Source organism: Asterias rubens, chromosome 10, assembly GCF_902459465.1.
Source record: "Asterias rubens chromosome 10, eAstRub1.3, whole genome shotgun sequence".
In the NCBI taxonomy this organism is placed as follows: Eukaryota; Metazoa; Echinodermata; class Asteroidea; order Forcipulatida; family Asteriidae; genus Asterias; species Asterias rubens.
The window spans coordinates 6,107,928-6,127,736 of NC_047071.1; the positions used below are offsets into that span (position 1 = coordinate 6,107,928).

Consider the following 19,809-nt stretch of genomic DNA (forward strand, 5'->3'; position numbering starts at 1 on the left):
ATTCTCCATAGCACATAGGACCTCTTGGTGACCCAAGATATATAAGGACTATCTGGTATTATTCTCCATAGCACATAGGACCTCTTGGTGACCTACGATATATAAGGACTATCTGGTATTATTCTCCATTGCACAAAGGACCTCTTGGTGACCTACGATATATAAGGACTATCTGGTATTATTCTCCATTGCACATAGGACCTCTTGGTGACCTACGATATATAAGGACTATCTGGTATTATTCTCCATAGCACATAGGACCTCTTGGTGACCTACGATATATAAGGACTATCTGGTATTATTCTCCATTGCACATAGGACCTCTTGGTGACCTACGATATATAAGGACTATCTGGTATTATTCTCCATAGCATTATTCTGGTAGAATAAAATTATAAAAAGAAAAACCAATAAGTGTTCTGCCTCGGTCATATTGCCATATGTGTGTGTCTTTAAAGAAACATTGAAACAGGACCACCAAGATTAAAAAGCCAAGGGAATGAAATCTTGAAGTGTCACCATTCAGCAAATGCACTAAGGAGTAAAGAAACTGCATAGTAAAAAAACAAATAGTGTAATGAATGGAGCTGAAACACAATCAAGCTAATTTCAATTAGAATCAAGACATAACTTACCGGTAAGAAGTTATCCTTCTTGAATTCAAAATCATCCACAGGTGCAAAGGCATTAAGGAAAACATCCCAGAATGTGTCAAACGGTGGGTAAAAGTCCTCAAAATATGCTGTAAAAATAATTGTTCAATACCCCTTTATGTTTAAAAATTGAAAAATCGAACTTTTCATTGTGTGTTGTGTAACGCAAGTAAAATAACCCAGTGTACTTATCAAAAAGAAAAGGGGTTCACCCCGGTGTTCCTGGTTTGTTTGGAAGCATATTGTGCCGGAGCACCTTGAAACAACAATAATAATAATAATAATAATAATAATAATAATAATAATAATAATAATAACAATAACAATAACAATAATAATAACGATGACGATGACGATGGCGATGGCGATGGCGATGGCAATGACAGTGACAGTGACAGTGACAGTGACAGTGACAATGATAATGATAATGATAATGATAATAATAATAATAATAATTGTGGCTTCTTATATAGCGCACATGTCTGTCACCCAGTGACGCTCCTGGCGCTGTAACATACAGTATTTCCTGCCATGTGGGACTACGTTTAAATTATGAGACCTAATTCTGATAGCACCATGTAATGCTTTACAAGGTGCTATGGCACAATTTGCTGCCAATTGGACCAGGAACACCGGGGCGAACCCCTTCTCTTTTCGATAAGTGCACTGTTTTTTTTTTACCAACTGTTTAACGTCCCATCCGAAGGACGAAGCAATGGTTAAGTGTCTTGCTTAAGGACACAAGTGTCACGGCTGGGGATTCTAACCCACACTCTGCTGATCAGAAACACCAGAGTCAGTGCTTTTTAAAAGGAGTAGGTCTTGTTATTCAATCGTTGTCACCATACCTTGCATGAAAATACTGTATGTTAAAGCTTCTTGAGTGTCACTGAGTCACTGATGTGCGCGCATAAAAGAATCCACTACTATTGTTATTCATCTGTGAAGATTGGAGATGTTAGTCTCAGTCTTAGTTTGCAGCCCAATATAGAATAAGGATATCAATCTTGAGTGTTTGTGCAGCAGTTATTCTGACTACCAGATCCTCATCTTGAGCTAGTAGAGGTAGTACAGCCTGGTAGACAGTAGGGTGTAGACTGGGGGATAGCTTCACTCCTAACCACTGACCTATTAACCAGATTACTCGTCGCCTTATTACCTTATACCTGATCACAAAACAACAAAAAACATTTTAGACAAAAAAATGCATTCTGAGGTTTCTCAGAGACAACCAGATTACAAAAAAATTACATTTTAGCGAAATTAAAATGTTGGCATTCATACTGCCACTAGATAAGAGTGAAAGAATGACCAATGGTCCTACATGTATGTACGAACAATTTGGACCCAATTTCATAAAATTTGCCTAAGCTAAAAAAATCCTTGCTTAGTAAAATCAGATTATCACCCAAGACTTCACTCAATTGTTATACGTACTAAGGAAACAACAGTTAAATACCAGTTAAAAGCAACGTGTATGGCATGAATTTTGGGCAGTAACATGTGTAAAGTCATCAAGCTATTTTCGTGCTTAAGAAATTTTTGTGCTAAAGCAGCTCTATAAAATTGGCCACCGTGTGTGAACAGTCTTGGAACACTTACTTCAATTCAATTGTAGTTTGTAAAAGCATATATTTTTCTTAATATGCAAATATATCCATTATATCTTAAAGGAACACGTTGCCTTGGATCGGACGAGTTGGTCTATAAAAAAGTGTTTGAAACCGTTTGTCATGAAATGTATATGGTTGGAAAGATGTTTTAAAAGTAGAATATAATGATCCACACAAGTATCACTCAAAATTGCACGGTTTTCATTTTTACGTCGCGAATTAACACGGTCGGCCATTTATGGGAGTAAACTTTTTGACTACCATAAATGGCCGACCTATGGGAGTCAACTTTTTTGACTCCCATAAATGGCCGACCGTGTTAGTCGACAAGGTAAAACGAAAACCACGCAATTTTTAGGCATATTTGTGTAGATCATTGAATTCTACTTTTACAACATCTTTCTAACCATATCAATTTAATAACAAACGGTTACAAAACGCTTTTCAAAGACCAACTCGACCGATCCAAGGCAACGTGTTCCTTTAATGACAAATGTACAAGCCAATTATTTGAGATTCTTTTCATCCACTCACTCACCTTGGGTGTTTATTATTCAGCTCCCCAAGCAGATGGTTTGTGAACCACTGGTCAAAGTTCACTTCGTCAAAAAGTTCAAATGCTGCCAATCCCATGGCATTGTATACTGAAAAAGACAGACATTAACAAAAAACATAAGGTCTTAAGTTATTCATTTTCGCAAGGGAGTGCTGTGTAGCAGACAACTACTGAGTGTAGAGCGTGAAGCCATTAGTACGTTGGGTCCGGGGCCACTTAAGGGTCCCAACAAATTGGGGATCCTAGACGCTCTGTTGTGCAATCTGAGCCACTATTTGGCACACAAATACCCCCATTGGGTGCAGAACACTTCCCGACAATTAGTTTTTCTCCAGTAAGGCGAAATGAAAAGCCGTATTTCACAGAGCGTTTATACTAACGAAACCCCCTCCCATGGGCCTGATGAAGTTGCCGCATCGCACAAACCTGTCCCTTCATGAATCAGGCATGCAACTCTTCAAAGGAAAAAAATGCGAAAAATAATGTTCCTATTGGTCTCGTTTCCTAGCCGCATATTGGGCCCTTTTCGTCTGGTCCCCCCACAACAAGCCATTAAAACACTATGGAGCCAGACTGTGCAAAAAATAGTGTAGAAGGTATGCTGTACGAGGAGAACATGTGTCTCCGTCGTTTTATTTTAAGCAGAGTTTTTTCATAGCGCCGGATTTCCTTTTCATGAAATGCGGAAAACCACGGATCCGCGGAAGAATTGCATGCCTGTTGAATAACTCATCTCAAGAGATAAGGAGACCACGCATTTTCCTCTTTCGCTCCTCGTTTGTGGAACTCCCTCTCATCATATCTCTGTGAGTTTGACAACCTGGACCGCTTCAGAGCTCTGTTCATAACTCACATTTAAATGCTAACTCTACTGGAGAAGCGCGCGCTTTTGAAATGTTTTTGAAATAGATATACATGTATGGCGCCAGACTATTGCTGCAAATCATCATCAACCGTATTATTCAAGAAAGATGAGTGAAATTCAATATGGAAGTTGATTGACAGATCAACACTAACCTGCTTCTTTCTGTAGGAGCATGTCCATGTTTGTAGGTTCAATGACACCTGTAATAAGAAATGTAGAATCACAAAAGCAAATATAGATTAACTCCTGGTTTACAGCAACTTGCTGAAGATGACAAGAATCTATAATCCCCTGTTGACATTATCAGAGTTTGCAAACAACAGGTATTATTGTGCTGCTTGGCACAATAAAGGCACAACAACATATTTTCGCGTTAGCTTTTTGGCTGTCTAAAATTGTTATTTTCTTGCCAGGTAGAGTTTACTAACGCGAGTAGATTAATCAGTTTTTTTAGGAGACTTCTCAGTTCTAAAAAGAACTGTCCTGCTTTTTATCTACTACCTGAGCGTAAGGTAAAGAAAATTGGCAGGGACTATTACTTTAGCTTATAGGATCAGTATTAACTGCACTACCGCAGAGTTAGTTCTTAAATTGGTCTCAACGTTTCGACTAGCTTGCTGTAGTCATCCTTACCATGCAAGGCCTCAAATCATTTATTATTATTTTCATTTACTTCTTGTAATAAAACCAAAGACATCTCATAATTGAAGCTAATCACTATAGTTAGCAAGTATGATGAAGCATGTAAACAAGGGTGCTTGCTGTGTGAACCAGAAACACCCAGGTTAATCAAGTTAGATGGTGGAATATGGACAAATATAGCGCATCACGTCCCATATCCAACTTGTCCCATTTTGACCATATGGGATCTAAAAGCGCTATTTTGTTTTTCGTTTACCACTTGTGCTTGTGTTATAACTTATAATGTACATACCTTGGACACTTTGCACTATCTGAAGAAGAACTTTGGTGAAGACTTCTCTGTAAGCATGGAACATTGCCAAGAACAAGACTTCTGTACATGGCTGTCAAATAAATAATGCCAAGAAGGTTATGATATGTTAACATAACAAGGTTGTAATAACTCAGCTTTGGGTAAACAGCTTTTGTGTGAACTCTTAAAAACACTAGTCCATGTTTCTGCACTGATAACCACTTGATGATGTTATTGATTACAAGAGTAAAACAAGAAAAGTTTACAAACACAAATGCCCGGCAAGTCAGTCCATTTCTCGACGTTTGACCGAAGTGGTCTAAAAATAGAAAGCTTCTGTATCCCAAGACCAATCCACACAAAATAATTTCATTTTAGCCATAATAACATTGATCGTACAGTTTTTAAGTTGATATGACAAGCCCTTGTCGAGGTATTGCTCAGACAACATTATTTTAGGTTTAGTCATATTGACCTTGACATTTGACTGGGGGGGGGGGTCCTCTTTTGAGGGACCTCAAGACCAATCCACAAACCATTTTTGCAGTTGATTATGCAAAGTCTATCTCACATTATCAATCCATTTTTGTTTTTGATATTTTAGCCACAATGAGCTCAACTAAGGGTTTCAATAAGGACAGGCTTCTTGAGGAATCCAATGTCCAATCCAATACCAAGCTTTAAGTTGACATTTGAGTCCTCATTGAGTTATAATTTGCATCTACACACACACACACACACCCACAACACGACGTGTACATGTACATGATTACACCTGCAACAATGGACCTTCTTTTATCACTCTTTTGTTCATACCGTTTTCCTGCACTTCATCCATTTTGTTTAGACCTCAGCCAATTCAATTGTATACTTTTAATGCTTTTGAAGGCCTTTATTTTTGATAATAGAATTTCAGACTTATGAATGATTTTTAAGGATTCGCAAACACCCTGGATACAAACCTGCCTACAAATGTTGTGGTATACGATGGGAACTAACTGTTTTAACCCTGGATACAAACCTGCCTACAAATGTTGTGGTATACGATGGGAACTAACTGTTTTTTGATGTGACTTATGGCAGTGTGGTCTCCTCATTCATCTTGGTCTCATTTGATTTCAACTTGCTCATTATAAACACTCACCCTCAAGGTGAATTTCCAGGACTCCCCTCCTTCATCAATGGTAAAGCCTTCAGGATCGCTCTCCCACATCTCTAAGTCCTGAAAATAATCAATAAAACAAGCTTCATGTTTTACATCTACTGTACCATTAACACTCGTCAGGTCTCAATAAACTAGAACAGCGAAGCTGCCATGGCGAGCTGTCGATCGCCAGATAAAACCAATGACTGACAGAAAAAACATTTATTTGATCAACTGATGATCAAAGGGGTCATTTAAGGTTTTCATTGCTTTATCTCATTCAACTGGCACCAGTGATCTTTGAGTTTTATCTCATTCAACTGGAACCAGTGATCTTTGAGTTTTATCTCATTCAACTGGAACCAGTGATCTTCGAGTTTTATCTCATTCAACTGGCACCAGTGATCTTTGAGTTTTATCTCATTCAACTGGAACCAGTGATCTTTGAGTTTTATCTCATTCAACTGGAACCAGTGATCTTTGAGTTTTATTTCATTCAACTGGCACCAGTGATCTTTGAGTTTTATCTCATTCAACTGGAACCAGTGATCTTTGAGTTTTATTTCATTCAACTGGCACCAGTGATCTTTGAGTTTTATCTCATTCAACTGGCACCAGTGATCTTTGAGTTTTATCTCATTCAACTGGCACCAGTGATCTTTGAGTTTTATCTTTTCATATTATGTACATGTCAGCAGTAATATTTGGTTAAGGTTTTTAATCAATACATCATTGCAACTAGGAGTTATGACCATTTAAGGTTTTCATTGTTTTAGCTCATTCAATTGGAACCAGTGATTAACACTTTGGATTTTATCTTTTCATATTATCTAAATGTTTGCAGCAATATTTGATAAGTTTTAAATTGTTAAATCGTTGCAATAAGTCGCTATAACCATTTAAGGTTTTCATTGTTTTAGCTCATTCAACTGGAACCAGTGATAAACTCTTTGATATATATATATTTTTTCATATTATCTACATTTAAGAAGCAATATTTGACTTGAGTTTAAAATCGGTACATCCGTGCAATAAGGAGTTATGGCCATTAAAGGTAATCATTGTTTTAGCTCATTCAACTGGAACAAGTGATACATTCTTCGAGTCTAATCTTTTCATGCGAGTTTACATGTTAGGAGCAATATTTGAATTAAGTTTCAAGTCAATACATCAATGCAATAAGGAGTTATGACTATTTAAGGTTTTCATTGTTTCAGCTCATTCAACTGGAACCAGTAATGCACTCTTTGAGTTTTATCTTTTCATATGCATCTATATGTAAGAAACAATATTTGATTTAAGTTTGAAGACAGTAAGTACATCAATAAGGAGCTATGATCATTTAAGGTTTTCATTGTTTCAGCTCATTCAACTGGAACCAGTAATGCACTCTTTGAGTTTTATCTTTTCATATGCATCTATATGTAAGAAACAATATTTGATTTAAGTTTGAAGACAGTACATCAATAAGGAGCTATGATCATTTAAGGTTTTCATTGTTTCAGCTCATTCAACTGGAACCAGTAATGCACTCTTTGAGTTTTATCTTTTCATATGCATCTATATGTAAGAAACAATATTTGATTTAAGTTTGAAGACAGTACATCAATAAGGAGCTATGATCATTTAAGGTTTTCATTGTTTCAGCTCATTCACATGGAACCAGTGACAGAAAGATTGATTTTTGTTAAAACAAATCATTTCAAAACCTTAACATTTAAGTTTGAGTTTGGTTCTTTAAAATCCAGTTGTCAATGTTTGAGCCAACAAAAAACTTAAACATTTTTTTATTCCAAAAACTTTAAAACTTTTTTTGTTCCAAAAACTTAAACATTTTAATATTCCAAAACTTCATCATTATCAAACTAGAACAGCGAAGCTGCCATGGCGAGCTGCTGATCACCAGATAGAACCAATGACTGACAGAAAAACCAATAATTTGATCAACTGATGATCAAAGGGGTGGAGACGTTGACAAGTATGAAGTAATGACCATTTAAGGTTTTCATTGATTTAGCTCATTCAACTGGAACCAGTGATCTTTGAGTTTTATCTATTCATATTATATGCATCTAAGCAGCAATAATTATTTGATTAAAACTTTGCACTCTTCAGTGATACACTCGTTGAGTTTTATCCTTTCATATGCATCTTTATGTTTAAAGTAATATTTGATTTAGGTTTCAAGTCAGTACATCATGGAAATAAGGAGTTATGCCTATTCAATTTGTTCATTGTTTAAGCTCATTCAACTGAAACTAGTGATTAATTCTTTAAGTTTTATCTCTTCATATTAATCTACATGTAAGAAGCAATGTTTGACTTAAGTTTCAAGTCAGTACATCTTTACAATAAGGAATTATGACCATTCAATGTTTGTCATTGTCTAAGCTCATTCAACTGAAACCTGTGATTAATTCTTTGATTTTTATCTTTTCATATTAATCTACATGTAAGAAGCAATGTTTGACTTAAGTTTCAAGTCAGTACATCTTTACAATAAGGAATTATGACCATTCAATGTTTGTCATTGTTTAAGCTCATTCAACTGAAACCTGTGATTAATTCTTTGATTTTTATCTTTTCATATGAATCTACATGTAAGAAACAATGTTTGACTTCACTTTCAAGTCAGTACATCATCGCAATACAGATTTATGACCATTTAATGTCTTTCATGTTCTTCATTGTTTCAGCTCATTCAACTGGAACCAGTGACAGAGTTTGATTTTTGTTTTAACAAATTATTTCAAAAGATTTAACTTGAGTTTGTTTCTTTTAAATCCAGATGTCAATGTTCGAGCCTGAAAAAAAAAACTTTAACATTTTTTGTTATTCCAAAAAACTTTAACATTTTTTTATTCCAAAAACTTCAACATTATTTGAAAAACCAGAAATGTATAAGCTGTTTAATTTCCAGAAAAGTATACTATACCCTGAAAACTTTAACATTTTTAAACAAATTCCATTTGCACACTTATTCAACCACATTCAAAGCTCATTGCAAAACCATTACTCAAAGATTACTCAAAGGAAGCTGTTTATTTTCCAGAGGGTAACACTGTACCCTGAAAACTTTAACATTTTTAAACACAAGGTAGCTGTTTAATTTCCAGAGAGTAACACTGTACCCTGAAAACTTTAACATTTTTAAACACAAGGAAGCTGTTTAATTTCCAGAGGGTAATACTGTACTCTGAAAACTAACATTTTTAAACAATTTCCATTTGCAAACTATGGATCCAACCACATTATGGCTGTGTGTGTGAGACAAATAAACTGCAAATGAGGGTAAAAACAATTATTTTACACAACAAACTATCAAAAAGTCTAAATGCGGACGGCCGGACGGACGGACGGACAAAATCGGTATTACATAGGCTCGCATTCTGCTAAAGCAGCTCGCCAAAAACATAGTTGAAAATTACAAAAAATGACTGGCAAGTAGATTTCACTTTGGCTTGTACATACCAAAAATCACTCAACTCAAAGACTAAAACCTAAACCAAAAACTTTAACATTTCCACTGAGCGCGGACAACCGGACAAAATCGGTATTGCATAGGCTCGCATTCTGCTAAAGCAGCTCACCAAAAATTGTATGCCCATTGAGCCAATGTTCTTTTTGTGACTTGTTTACTCATTTCTTAAACACTAAAGCACCTCAGCAAGTAATATTTAAAGGAAGCTTTCTACTATCATTATTTTCAAACTGTGTGAGTTTAATGCAAATCTGTGGACATTGTGTTGTTTGTCCTACAGAAAGAACCAAGACCCTTTGAGGGTCAGAGATTTTTCAGCTTAACTAAATGATCCATAATGTCTGAAAATTCAGCCAGCTCACCTCTTGAGTTAGTAGGAAGTACTGTGAAAGCAGTCGATGGCACATCTCCCACAACACGCTGTCTGTAAAGAACTCATTCTTGGCCTACAGTCAAAGCAAAATGAAGGGATTAAATATGACAAGTTTTCAGTACATACACGAACATAGACCTTATGTACAGACTTCATCCTGCAGCTACCTTAGAGGTCAAACCAAAATTTGTTTGAACTTTTAACCACTTCAAGCCAGGATAAACAAATCTAAGAATTCATTGGTAAAGTAGAAAATATTGTAACTTTCCCCGCCTTTTTCAACCTCTTGACAGCAATATCGTTGAAAAATATAAACCCAGTGTACAATTTCTCGCCTGTAGGCCTACTGCATGGACATTTATTTGTTTTGATTTGTCAATAGCTGGATTTGAGGAATAAAAAGTTTGAAGCTAAGGTTGTCCTTTCCATTTTGTTTCAGAAACCCCTCCTCAGATGCAAAGAAACGTACATGATCATTCACAATACCAAATCTACTTGTCAAGGGATGACTATAATACAAAGCATTGCAACTGTTTTCAAATATACCAAATGTTGTCTTTATAACTTTCCCCAACCTAAAATAGTGCTTAAATACTGGATTAAACCCCTTAAAGGCAGTGGACACTATCGGTAATTACTCATAAGTATTAACATAAAACCTTACTTGGTAACGAGTAATGGGGAGCTGTTGTGAGAAATGGCTCCCTCTGAAGTGCCATAGTTTTCGAGAAAGAAGTAATTTCCACGAATTTGATTACGATACCTCAGATTTAGACTTGAGGTCTCAAAATCAACCACTTCGTGTGACAGGGGTGTTTTTTTCTTTCATACTATCTCGCAAGTTCGATGACCGATTGAGCTCAAATTTTCACAGGTTTGTTATTTTATCATAGAGCTATATATATTGACTAATAATATAATAAATATAATAATAATATAATAAATATAATAATAATATAATAAATATAATAATAATATCGACTAGAGCGCTAACACCCCGTTATACACGCACTAAGGTTTTGAAGCCGTGTGGGCGCATCCGTGTTTATGTACAAACCGATACAAAAGCTTGACATTTTGTACGGCAATTGTACGGTTATTTGCATGATAGTGCGTTTGTTCTTTTTTATGTGTCATCGAAGCAAAAAATGCAGCAAATGTGAACGCACAATCTGCTGATCAGCGTACAAACTGCGAGCGCCATGTGCGTCATGTTTAAAAAGCGCGTATACTTTTTTTAGTACGTCAATCAAGTCGAAGTTACGAATTTCGTATCGCGGACGTACGCAGGTGGACAGTCGCGTACGTAAGCGCACACGCCGAATGTAAAAAAATCTTGGCATTGTGTGTTCTCTTAAAATTAAAATCGTTCCGAACTCACGCAACACATCAAACATGTCTGCGCTCAGGGTGGCTTCAAAATGCAGAGCAAGTTAGCGCTCTAGTCAATATATATAGCTCTATGTATTTTATGTATATGTTGAGATACACCAAGTGAGAAGACTGGTCTTTGACAATTACCGATAGTGTCCAGTGTCTTTAAGCTGTACAATACATATTTAGTTAAACTCTGACCTTTTGGGCATCATTAGCCACTAGATCCTTGCTGTTTTCCATGACCTTTGACACACGACAGTAGTCACACTTTACAATACTCTTAATGAGGTTCATATTGAAAACAATAAAGCGTTCAAACAGAAGCCCTCTCCCTGCCTCAGTGAAGATGTATGTTACACTCAGCTCAAGAGACCTGCCAATGAAGCTAACGTAGGACAGGGGAAATGTATCTTGTGTGTCTAGAAGCTGTCATCAAACAAAACAAGAGAAAAACATACTAAACAAATCAAATATGATACTAATAAAAGCACCTTCAAAATTACACCAACTGTGTTGTTGATTAGATTACAAAAGTCTTATTTAACAGCTTTTTACCTACTCAATTTACACCAGCAGAATTCCTAACCCAAGTTCTTCTTGATTAATTCATTAGGCAATTATTTGCCTTTTTGACCCAAGTTGAACATGCTACAGCCTTAAGTCCTTGGTACTTTTGTGAATTCTTTTGTTTCTTTAGCTGATAAACACCAACAGCTGGTCCATTCTGCTGTAAGTATCCCAGTAACAAAAAACACACAGTTTCTTATTATTTAAGGCGGTAGTACTACATGTTAACAAAATAAAACAAGGCTAACACACACATACAACATTTGTAAACTTTCAAACTCTTCATGAAACAGACTTCCAAGAAAGCAGCCCATGTATTCACTGTTGAAATGCAGCGCATTATGGGAGTCTGGTACACAACTAAACATGTAGAGAAAATGTGCATCTATCTCAAGCCCTGTAGGTATCAGGCCTGCGCAATCTTATGCATGTTCGTTGTGCACTCCAAAACATTGTGCAATATCAACATACATTTGAAGAAAACAATCAGAAATGGTTTAAAATGTATTTATCACTAATTTCTGTGATAACTTCTGCCCTTGAGAAAAACAGGGCTGGCGGTTGATTGTAGTGTTGGTTGGGTTATGCCACTAGAAGTTTGTTGTTGTTAGCCTAATACGTAGGTAATATTGTTGACACTCACTGTTTTCATTAAAAGGAGAACTTTCTTCTCAAGTTTTTCTCTAAGGCCATTTGTAGATGACAGTTCCCCTCCTATATAAAAAGAAAGACAATTAATCTTGATATCATAACTGTCTCTAAAACACTTTGACAATCACATACTACACAAAATACAATAAGTATGCACGGTATACATGTACATGTACTGCAATTGTTTTTGTTTTTAGGTATTTGGCATTTGAATAGCCATCAATTTTGTTTTACAGTTGGATGGCTGATGTACTTTCCAGTGTGAAGGGACGTGAGGTAGGCACTTACCATGATAGGGTTAATTCACCCATACAAAGAGTGACAACAGGTTCTGGAATACATGTCTTGTTAAATCCATTACTTGTCTAGTTGTTGTTAACATGTGGCATACATTAATGGACTGGCTGCTATCTTTGCTATTCATAATAAAACACTCACGAGAGGCTTCTTTGCAGAATTCAAAGAAGTAGTGACTTACTTATTTCTAGTATTGGTCTGATCCTCTGGAACACTAGCTCTATCAACATCTGACAAAATAAAAGGAAAAACATCCAATTATAAACAAGAAAATGTAATATACAAGTAATTGAGAATGTGTTGGTTGGCAAATGGTTGGCTTATAAATTGCTTTGGTTGCTTTGCAGTTATTATTAAATTGGCTTGTATGCTTTGGCTGAATGACCTTAGGACTGAATGCATTAAGAACAGTTTGATTTGATTTATGTGTATACTAAGATTATGCATTTTGGTATCTTTGTTCAGCTAAATATGGGCTATTCTTTGATTGGATGAGCTAAAACACACTAAAGGTAATGTGACCTCGACTTTGACCAAGAGGTTGTCCTCTCCAACCCCAAAGATAATTCCCAAATTGTTGTTTTCCCCAAGGGAACCCCCACACAACTCCAAACGGAACTTCTACTTGGAGTTAACGTTTGGAACCATTTGACTACAATTTACCACCATGACCTTTGCCCTCTTCACCTAAAAAAAAAATCCCAACTTTCCTTTCCCAAAGGACAATTCCAACCCAATTTAAAGGTGAAAATGTCACTTCTAATTGGAGGACTTTATGATCAAGAAACCATTTTTATCTAAACTAATCCATATGACCTTGACCTTTTTACCTATAACTCAGTGTCACCTTGAACTTTGACCTTTTTGACCCCAAACATGCCCAAATAGTCTCAACTTTCCTTTCCCCAAGTGCAAACCCAAACCAAGATGCAAGTCAAACTGTCATTTCTACTTCAAGTTACGATCCGGTCCAGAAACAAAAGTTTGAGCTAAAACACACACAGGGTTGTATAAGTTTGATTGGCCAAAGATCTGAAAAAGAAATATTAAAAGGGGTTCCAACTGTTTTGAAAGTTAAGGAACGAAAAAGGAACTAGATGAGCTGGTGTGTGTTTTAGATCATCCAAGCAGGACCATGTATGTCTGGACAGATGCTGAAGTTTGAGGCTTCAGCAAACCATGGCCAAATATTGGCCAAGGGTTGGTCAACTTACAGTGATTACATTTCACTTTTTCTTACAAAAGAACAAAAGATCCCTGTGTATTTTATGAGAATGTTTGATGTCTTTAATTGGTTAAGTCATGGTTTCATTGTGACAACGTTGTTCTCAAACATTGTCAAAGACAAGTTATTCTGAAAAAAAGACAAGTTATTCTGAAAATTCTAAACAAATAAATGTCACCAAGAGGCACAGAAGTACTTAACAAAGTTGAAGTACTTTGGGTAAATACTATCTCTCATATTTACTCACCATGGCACTGGCATTTTGATCTGGTTCCAGCATACCATAAACAAGTTGTTTCCTGAGTACTGCAAAGGAAGATTAGTGTGTAATATCACAATCAAAGGGTGATCTCACACATGAACTGAGATTGCAAATTAAGTTTATCAATATCAAAATAAATAAGTCAATAATTGAAATCCTCCTAGACTGTATACCATGGATCCACAGACTGCCACAAAGTAACATACATTAAAAGGCTAGCATTGGATGTATATTTAATATAATCAGGAAACCCCATAACTTTGTCTCCATATTCTCGTATTGAATTTTGTAGCAAGAGTCAGTTGAGCAGGAGACTAAACTAGTAGTGATCTAAAGTTAGTTGTAAATGCTTATATCAATTAATTAATCATGTTACAACATAAATATTTTGCATAAATGACAAAATGCTCAGAGAAAGAGGAATAAACAATTTGGCAAAAATTTAACAAGAGTGGAAAATTGACAGTGATGGACCCGGCCAGGCACGGTGTTTGACAGTTGGATAATGATGATCCATGCAGTTTCCCGAACCAAGCAGTATCGAGAACAAAACATGAATAACCTGAATCCTATACCTACAATGCAAATTGCAACAATGAGAGGTGAAAAAGCTACTGCCTGATAAGATGTGTTCCTCCTGTACTAACCTTTAAGAGCAAGCGTACTAAGTTCCAGTAAGATAGTCATGTTGTGATGATCTTTCATCTGGGCATGGTGTATAAACTCATCCAAGTGTGCGTTCCACAACTCTAATAACAAGCTGAAGGTATTTTCTGTCAGCTGTAGATTCAGAAAACAGGTAATGTACGTTAATCTAAAATGTTGATATTGTTTGTTTCCAAAATCATCATCATCGGTTAGCATCACGCATTTCTGTATTGGCTGCCTAACTGGTGAGAAGCTTCCAAATAGACCAATCTTGAGCCGCCACTTCTGCCGAAATTTAACTGTTAAAATAACAGATCACATGTAATTGAACTGTCAACTAAATGTTTATACATTATGACGCTGCAACTTGGTTACAAGTATCTTTTACACTTGTAAAGCAAGCAGTTGGTTTGGGACACATTTTCAAATTAAAATTGAAAGACCATTGGTTTTGTGTGAACATTTAAGAATGTTTACACCCAAATTCAAACCTTATTGTGGTTTGACAAACTATTGGATTAGAAATAACCTTGTAGGCATAAAGGTTGCTTTTCTCTCACCTCTTGAAAGAGTTTCTTATCTGGAGCCAATCTCTTTCCAGCTAATGTTTTAATAACATGGTGGTAGGTCAAGAGCGCCCTCTGCTGTTCAAGGTGCCCTGCTTTTCTTATTGCAGTCAACAGCGTGGGGATGAGCTCCGGCCAGTTACGAGGGCAATCAACACGGGCAACCTTGCCAATAAGGACAGCAAGCTGTGTTGCAATGGGACCAACAGGCTCCTGGAAGTTTGTGATTAGCTGACCCCTGATTTTCACTTTTTCTGCCTCTGCAATTGCACTGAATGGATTCAAATTGGTTATTATTTCAAACAAGTTAGTGAAATCCAACAAGGAATGACAAAGACAAATTTGTCAGGTGTTTTATTTGATTGTTATGTTTCTCTTTGTATTTTCAAACCTTCTCGGTTCTGTGAATAACATTACAAATTGGGAAGATATAATGAGCAACCGTTAGTTATACCCAACATGTACATCAGTGTTGCAGGACTCTAGTCCAAGACTCACACATTTGTTAACACCATTTCCAAATCTGATTGTCCATCTGGTTTGAAATTTAACATGGTTGCAGGCCATTGGACAACCACCTCAATTTTGTCAAAGTACTTTACACATTGGTTGACACACTGTACATAAATTTAATCAAATTGCTGATAGATTTCTTTGTAGCAAAGTGAAAAGTAAGACTTAAGCCTAAATAACAATTACTGAAATTTCACAAAGGTTTGTTACCATATTTAATTCTGAATGGGAAATGTCCTAAGCACTGCAATGTAACCCTTTAGAGACCACATTGGCCACAAAAGGCTCTACCGAAATTCCCATAGCTGACACAAACAGCTACAAGATCTAAAGCAACTTCCAACTTAACAGGTCAAAGGTAAAGGTCATAACCTGAATTGACGTTCTCCAATATTTCTCATGTTTAAAGGCAGTGGACACTATCGGTAATTGTCAAAGACTAGCCTTCACAGTTGGTGTATCTCAACATATGCATAAAATAACTAACCTTTGAAAATTTGAGCTCAATCGGTCATCGAAGTTGCGAGATAATAATGAAAGAAAAAAACACCCTTGTCACACGAAGTTGTGTGCGTTTAGATGGTTGATTTTGAGACCTCAAGTTCTAAACTTGAGTCTCGAAATCAAATTCATGGAAAATTACTTCTTTCTCAAAAACTATGGGGTTTCAGAGGGAGCCGTTTCTCACAATGTTTTATACCATCAACCTCTCCCCATTACCCATTACCAAGAACGGTTTTATGCTAATAACTATTTTGAGTAATTACCAATAGTGTCCACTGCCTTTAACTAATCTACTATGTTTCTAAAAGCAAAACCAAATTTCTGATTTATAGCATTTTTTTAACGACACTGGAAACTATTGGTAATTGTCACAGACCAGTCTTCTCACTTGCTGTATCTCAACATGCACAAAATAACAAACCTGTGAAAATTTGAGCTCAATCCGTCATCGAAGTTGCGAGGTAATAATGAAAGAAAAAAACACCCTTGTCACACGAAGTTGTGTGATTTCAGATGCTTGATTTCAAGACTTCAGATTTAGAATTTGAGGTCTCCAAATCAAATTTGTGGAAAATTACTTCTTTCTCGAAAACTACATCACTTTAGAGGGAGCCGTTTCTCACAATGTTTTACACTACCAACCTCTCCCCATTACTCGGTACCAAGTAGTTACCAATAGTGTCCACTGCCTTTAAGCTACCGTGGCGTAAGGTGATGATTATACAGAAATGAATGGTTTATAAAGGGATAATAAGGAACAAATCCTACAAGCACAACAAGATTTTATGAAGTCTAAACAAATATAATAACCAAAATGGGAAAAAAAGAAAAACTATCTTGAAAATTATTATTAGTGCTCTGAAACTTGTTTAAAAGTAATTCAGTGTTACTTCGGTACTTACTTTGGCGCAGACTTTCTCCAGTAGCGGTCAATACCATTCTTAAAGTAAACAACTGCTAGCCACCTCACGTTATCATCAAGTGCATGATTAGAGAAGATGGTTTGGAGGACGGTATAGAATCCGGGCTGTGTCTCCCATGACTTGAGTTGCTGCTCTGCTGGCTTTAGGACTGCTGTGTTCTGACTAGAGGCACGGGTCAGAGCATCTAGCACCGTCCCAACAACAGTAGCATCCATCATGTTACAGTTACAGTTACATGTAGCACAAGGGAGAATGTTGGTTTTCCGCACTGAAATGAAGTGAATTTTAAGTAATAATATGAAGTATCACAACACAATTACTCTACACAGAATTGTTTTTTAAAGGTGAGTTGAAGATGCAATAACATGTTGACTATTAGCATTCATTGAGCATTCCCACTTGTCCCTTGAGTAGTACTTGAGTACCATCTGGTGGTACACATAGACTGTACTCATTTAGCAAAGTATCCAATATTCAAGCAAACCATTTAAATGTTATGTACTCATACTCAAAGTCACATACTTGTTACTCAACTAAAAACGCATTTAGGATGTGATTTTTGTGGTCAAAATACCACTTTCCAATCCAATATTTTGGATATTTCTTAATGTCATCCAAATGAAATGAGCGATGGAATGTATGTCTTGATAGCTGCAGTATGCAATGACCTTGACAAGCTGGATCCTCTTGACACCAGTTTCTATACTTGGTATACATGTAATATTAAGGCCAGTCTCATAACCTTATATACACAATGTATGTGGTGATTGATTGAATCGAAGTGCCCTGCCTGTCACTCTATGGTCAGCAGTGCATGTACTATGACTATGTTTTTATGTAGGACAGAGAGATGGCAGTGTCTGTCAGTGTCAGTCAGTCAGTCAGTAGTAATAATGTTATTATACCGTCAGTGTGTTTGCACTGCAGATAATTTATTTGTGGCAAAGAATGGAGTCGAGAGTGTAGTTAACATTTGAAAAATACCTTATTCTTTAGAATAGAACTTACTTAGTCTTAGTTAGTATTAGAAGGTGTAATGTATTTGTCGGATACTATTTTTATACAGGCCAAGTCATCAAAGTCACATTTTATGTGATTTGCTGTGGCAACCGAGTGTGTGGCGAGGGTTAGAACAGAGCTAGCTGTGTCAGTCATCAGATGCTGAATAAATAGGCTTTGACAAGTAGCTGAATAGATGTAGATCAGCTGCAGTGGTGCAGTGGAAGTGGTGCCATTGTGGCAGTGCAGTGGTGATCACTGACGACAGTGACACTGTATGTATCAAAAATGGTGCGTTCCGACTCCGTGTCTGTGTGATCGGTGATCATGGACTCGGAGCTAACTCGATCAACCGGGCCGGAGTAAATTGCCACCAAGAACAAGGACAAGAGTTTAAAGATAAACAACTTATGATAAAAGATAGACGATGAAATTGATTAACGTGAAAATACCTTTAATTATAACACGGGTTTCCGTTTTTTGTTCGTTGTGGTGGCTGCCATGTTTCAGAGTTGCGCCCTCTCTGTTACTCGCAGGCCAATAAGAAGAGGGTAGACTTGATTCAAGTCCCGTTCGTGCAAATAATAATGTGCAAACTACAATTTTCGGTCGTCTGCATGCGCTGTGTCCACAATACGTGTGTATTGTATACTGCGCCAATAGCCGGCCCTGGGGGCCTTACACTTTCGTTTAATGCTACAGTGACGTCCTGGATATCAGGGTCCTTTTCTGGGGCCAGCAAAAATAGAACAAAACAATGTTTGTTTGTAATTAAACTGTTTTTAACAATTTGTTTGCTATGCAGCCATAAATATATAGTGAGAATCATAAAGAAAAATTAACAGAGCATGTTTAGGAAATTTCAAGACTCCTTGATAAATTGGAATGGATAATCGTGGTACTCGTGACAGTTGGTGTCATTTTAGACAATACTGGTTATATAAGTAGGTTTTTCATGTTTTTTTTAAGCTGTGCCCAGTTCTAAATGAATGTATTAGGGTGAGCCGATTCCAGAGTAGGGGCCTTGATGCCTGACTGTTTTCATAAGTAAAGTTGTCCGAGCCTGTTCAATATGAGTTTTAGTATAGCTGATATAGTGTTATGTGAAAGGATGTCCATATTTCGTGGCAGAGGAATCTAATGTTACCTAGTAACAAGTTAGATTCAAATTTAAACATAAGGACCCCAAGATGATATTGATACAGTTTAAAAATACCGGAGTTAAAGTTTTAAATTACTTGAAATTTCAAAAGTTGCAAAGCCCCAATTCAAGCAAGACGAATGAGATCAGCACTATTTCTGCCCGCCTTTTATAACGATTTGTCTGTGTGTGATGTTTGTACGAGTTTCCTTCTGGAATTGGGGTGAATAGAGGCTTTTGCAACTTTTGAAATTCATCATCATCATCATTCGGCATAGACTTGCGTCCGTGGCCGCCTCGTCCTCAGGTTGTAATGGTGGCGCACTCCTGGAGTTGCCGCCATTACCTGGTGTCTTTCAATCGCTTCTCGTCTCAGTTCTTTGACGCTTCTTCCACTCCACTTTGTGACGTTGTCTATCCAGGGCAGCTTAGGGCGGCCTCTGCCTCGAATTGTGCCTGTAGGCAGACCATCTATAGCTGCGCCGGGTAGGCCTCCCTGTCTCATCACATGAGCGCA

The 19,809-nt window shown here is 36.8% G+C and overlaps 1 protein-coding gene across 1 annotated transcript in view; it reads right to left on the bottom strand.

Moving 5' to 3' along the window:
- LOC117295742 (importin-11-like) overlaps positions 1-18,665 on the bottom strand; it is a 35,745-nt gene extending 17,080 nt beyond the window's left edge. Inside the window, exons 1-15 of the mRNA XM_033778465.1 lie at positions 18,604-18,665; positions 17,132-17,420; positions 15,207-15,483; positions 14,646-14,778; positions 13,984-14,042; positions 12,693-12,741; positions 12,207-12,277; positions 11,195-11,422; positions 9,609-9,692; positions 5,766-5,843; positions 4,622-4,712; positions 3,840-3,887; positions 2,805-2,910; positions 1,656-1,819; positions 636-676 (exon numbers count right to left, since the gene is read on the bottom strand). Coding sequence (XP_033634356.1) covers positions 636-676; positions 1,656-1,819; positions 2,805-2,910; positions 3,840-3,887; positions 4,622-4,712; positions 5,766-5,843; positions 9,609-9,692; positions 11,195-11,422; positions 12,207-12,277; positions 12,693-12,741; positions 13,984-14,042; positions 14,646-14,778; positions 15,207-15,483; positions 17,132-17,370 — 1,668 coding nt within the window. The 5' untranslated portion in view covers positions 17,371-17,420; positions 18,604-18,665. The remainder of the gene's footprint in view (positions 1-635; positions 677-1,655; positions 1,820-2,804; positions 2,911-3,839; positions 3,888-4,621; positions 4,713-5,765; positions 5,844-9,608; positions 9,693-11,194; positions 11,423-12,206; positions 12,278-12,692; positions 12,742-13,983; positions 14,043-14,645; positions 14,779-15,206; positions 15,484-17,131; positions 17,421-18,603) is intronic.
- Between the last annotated feature and the right edge of the window lie 1,144 nt (positions 18,666-19,809).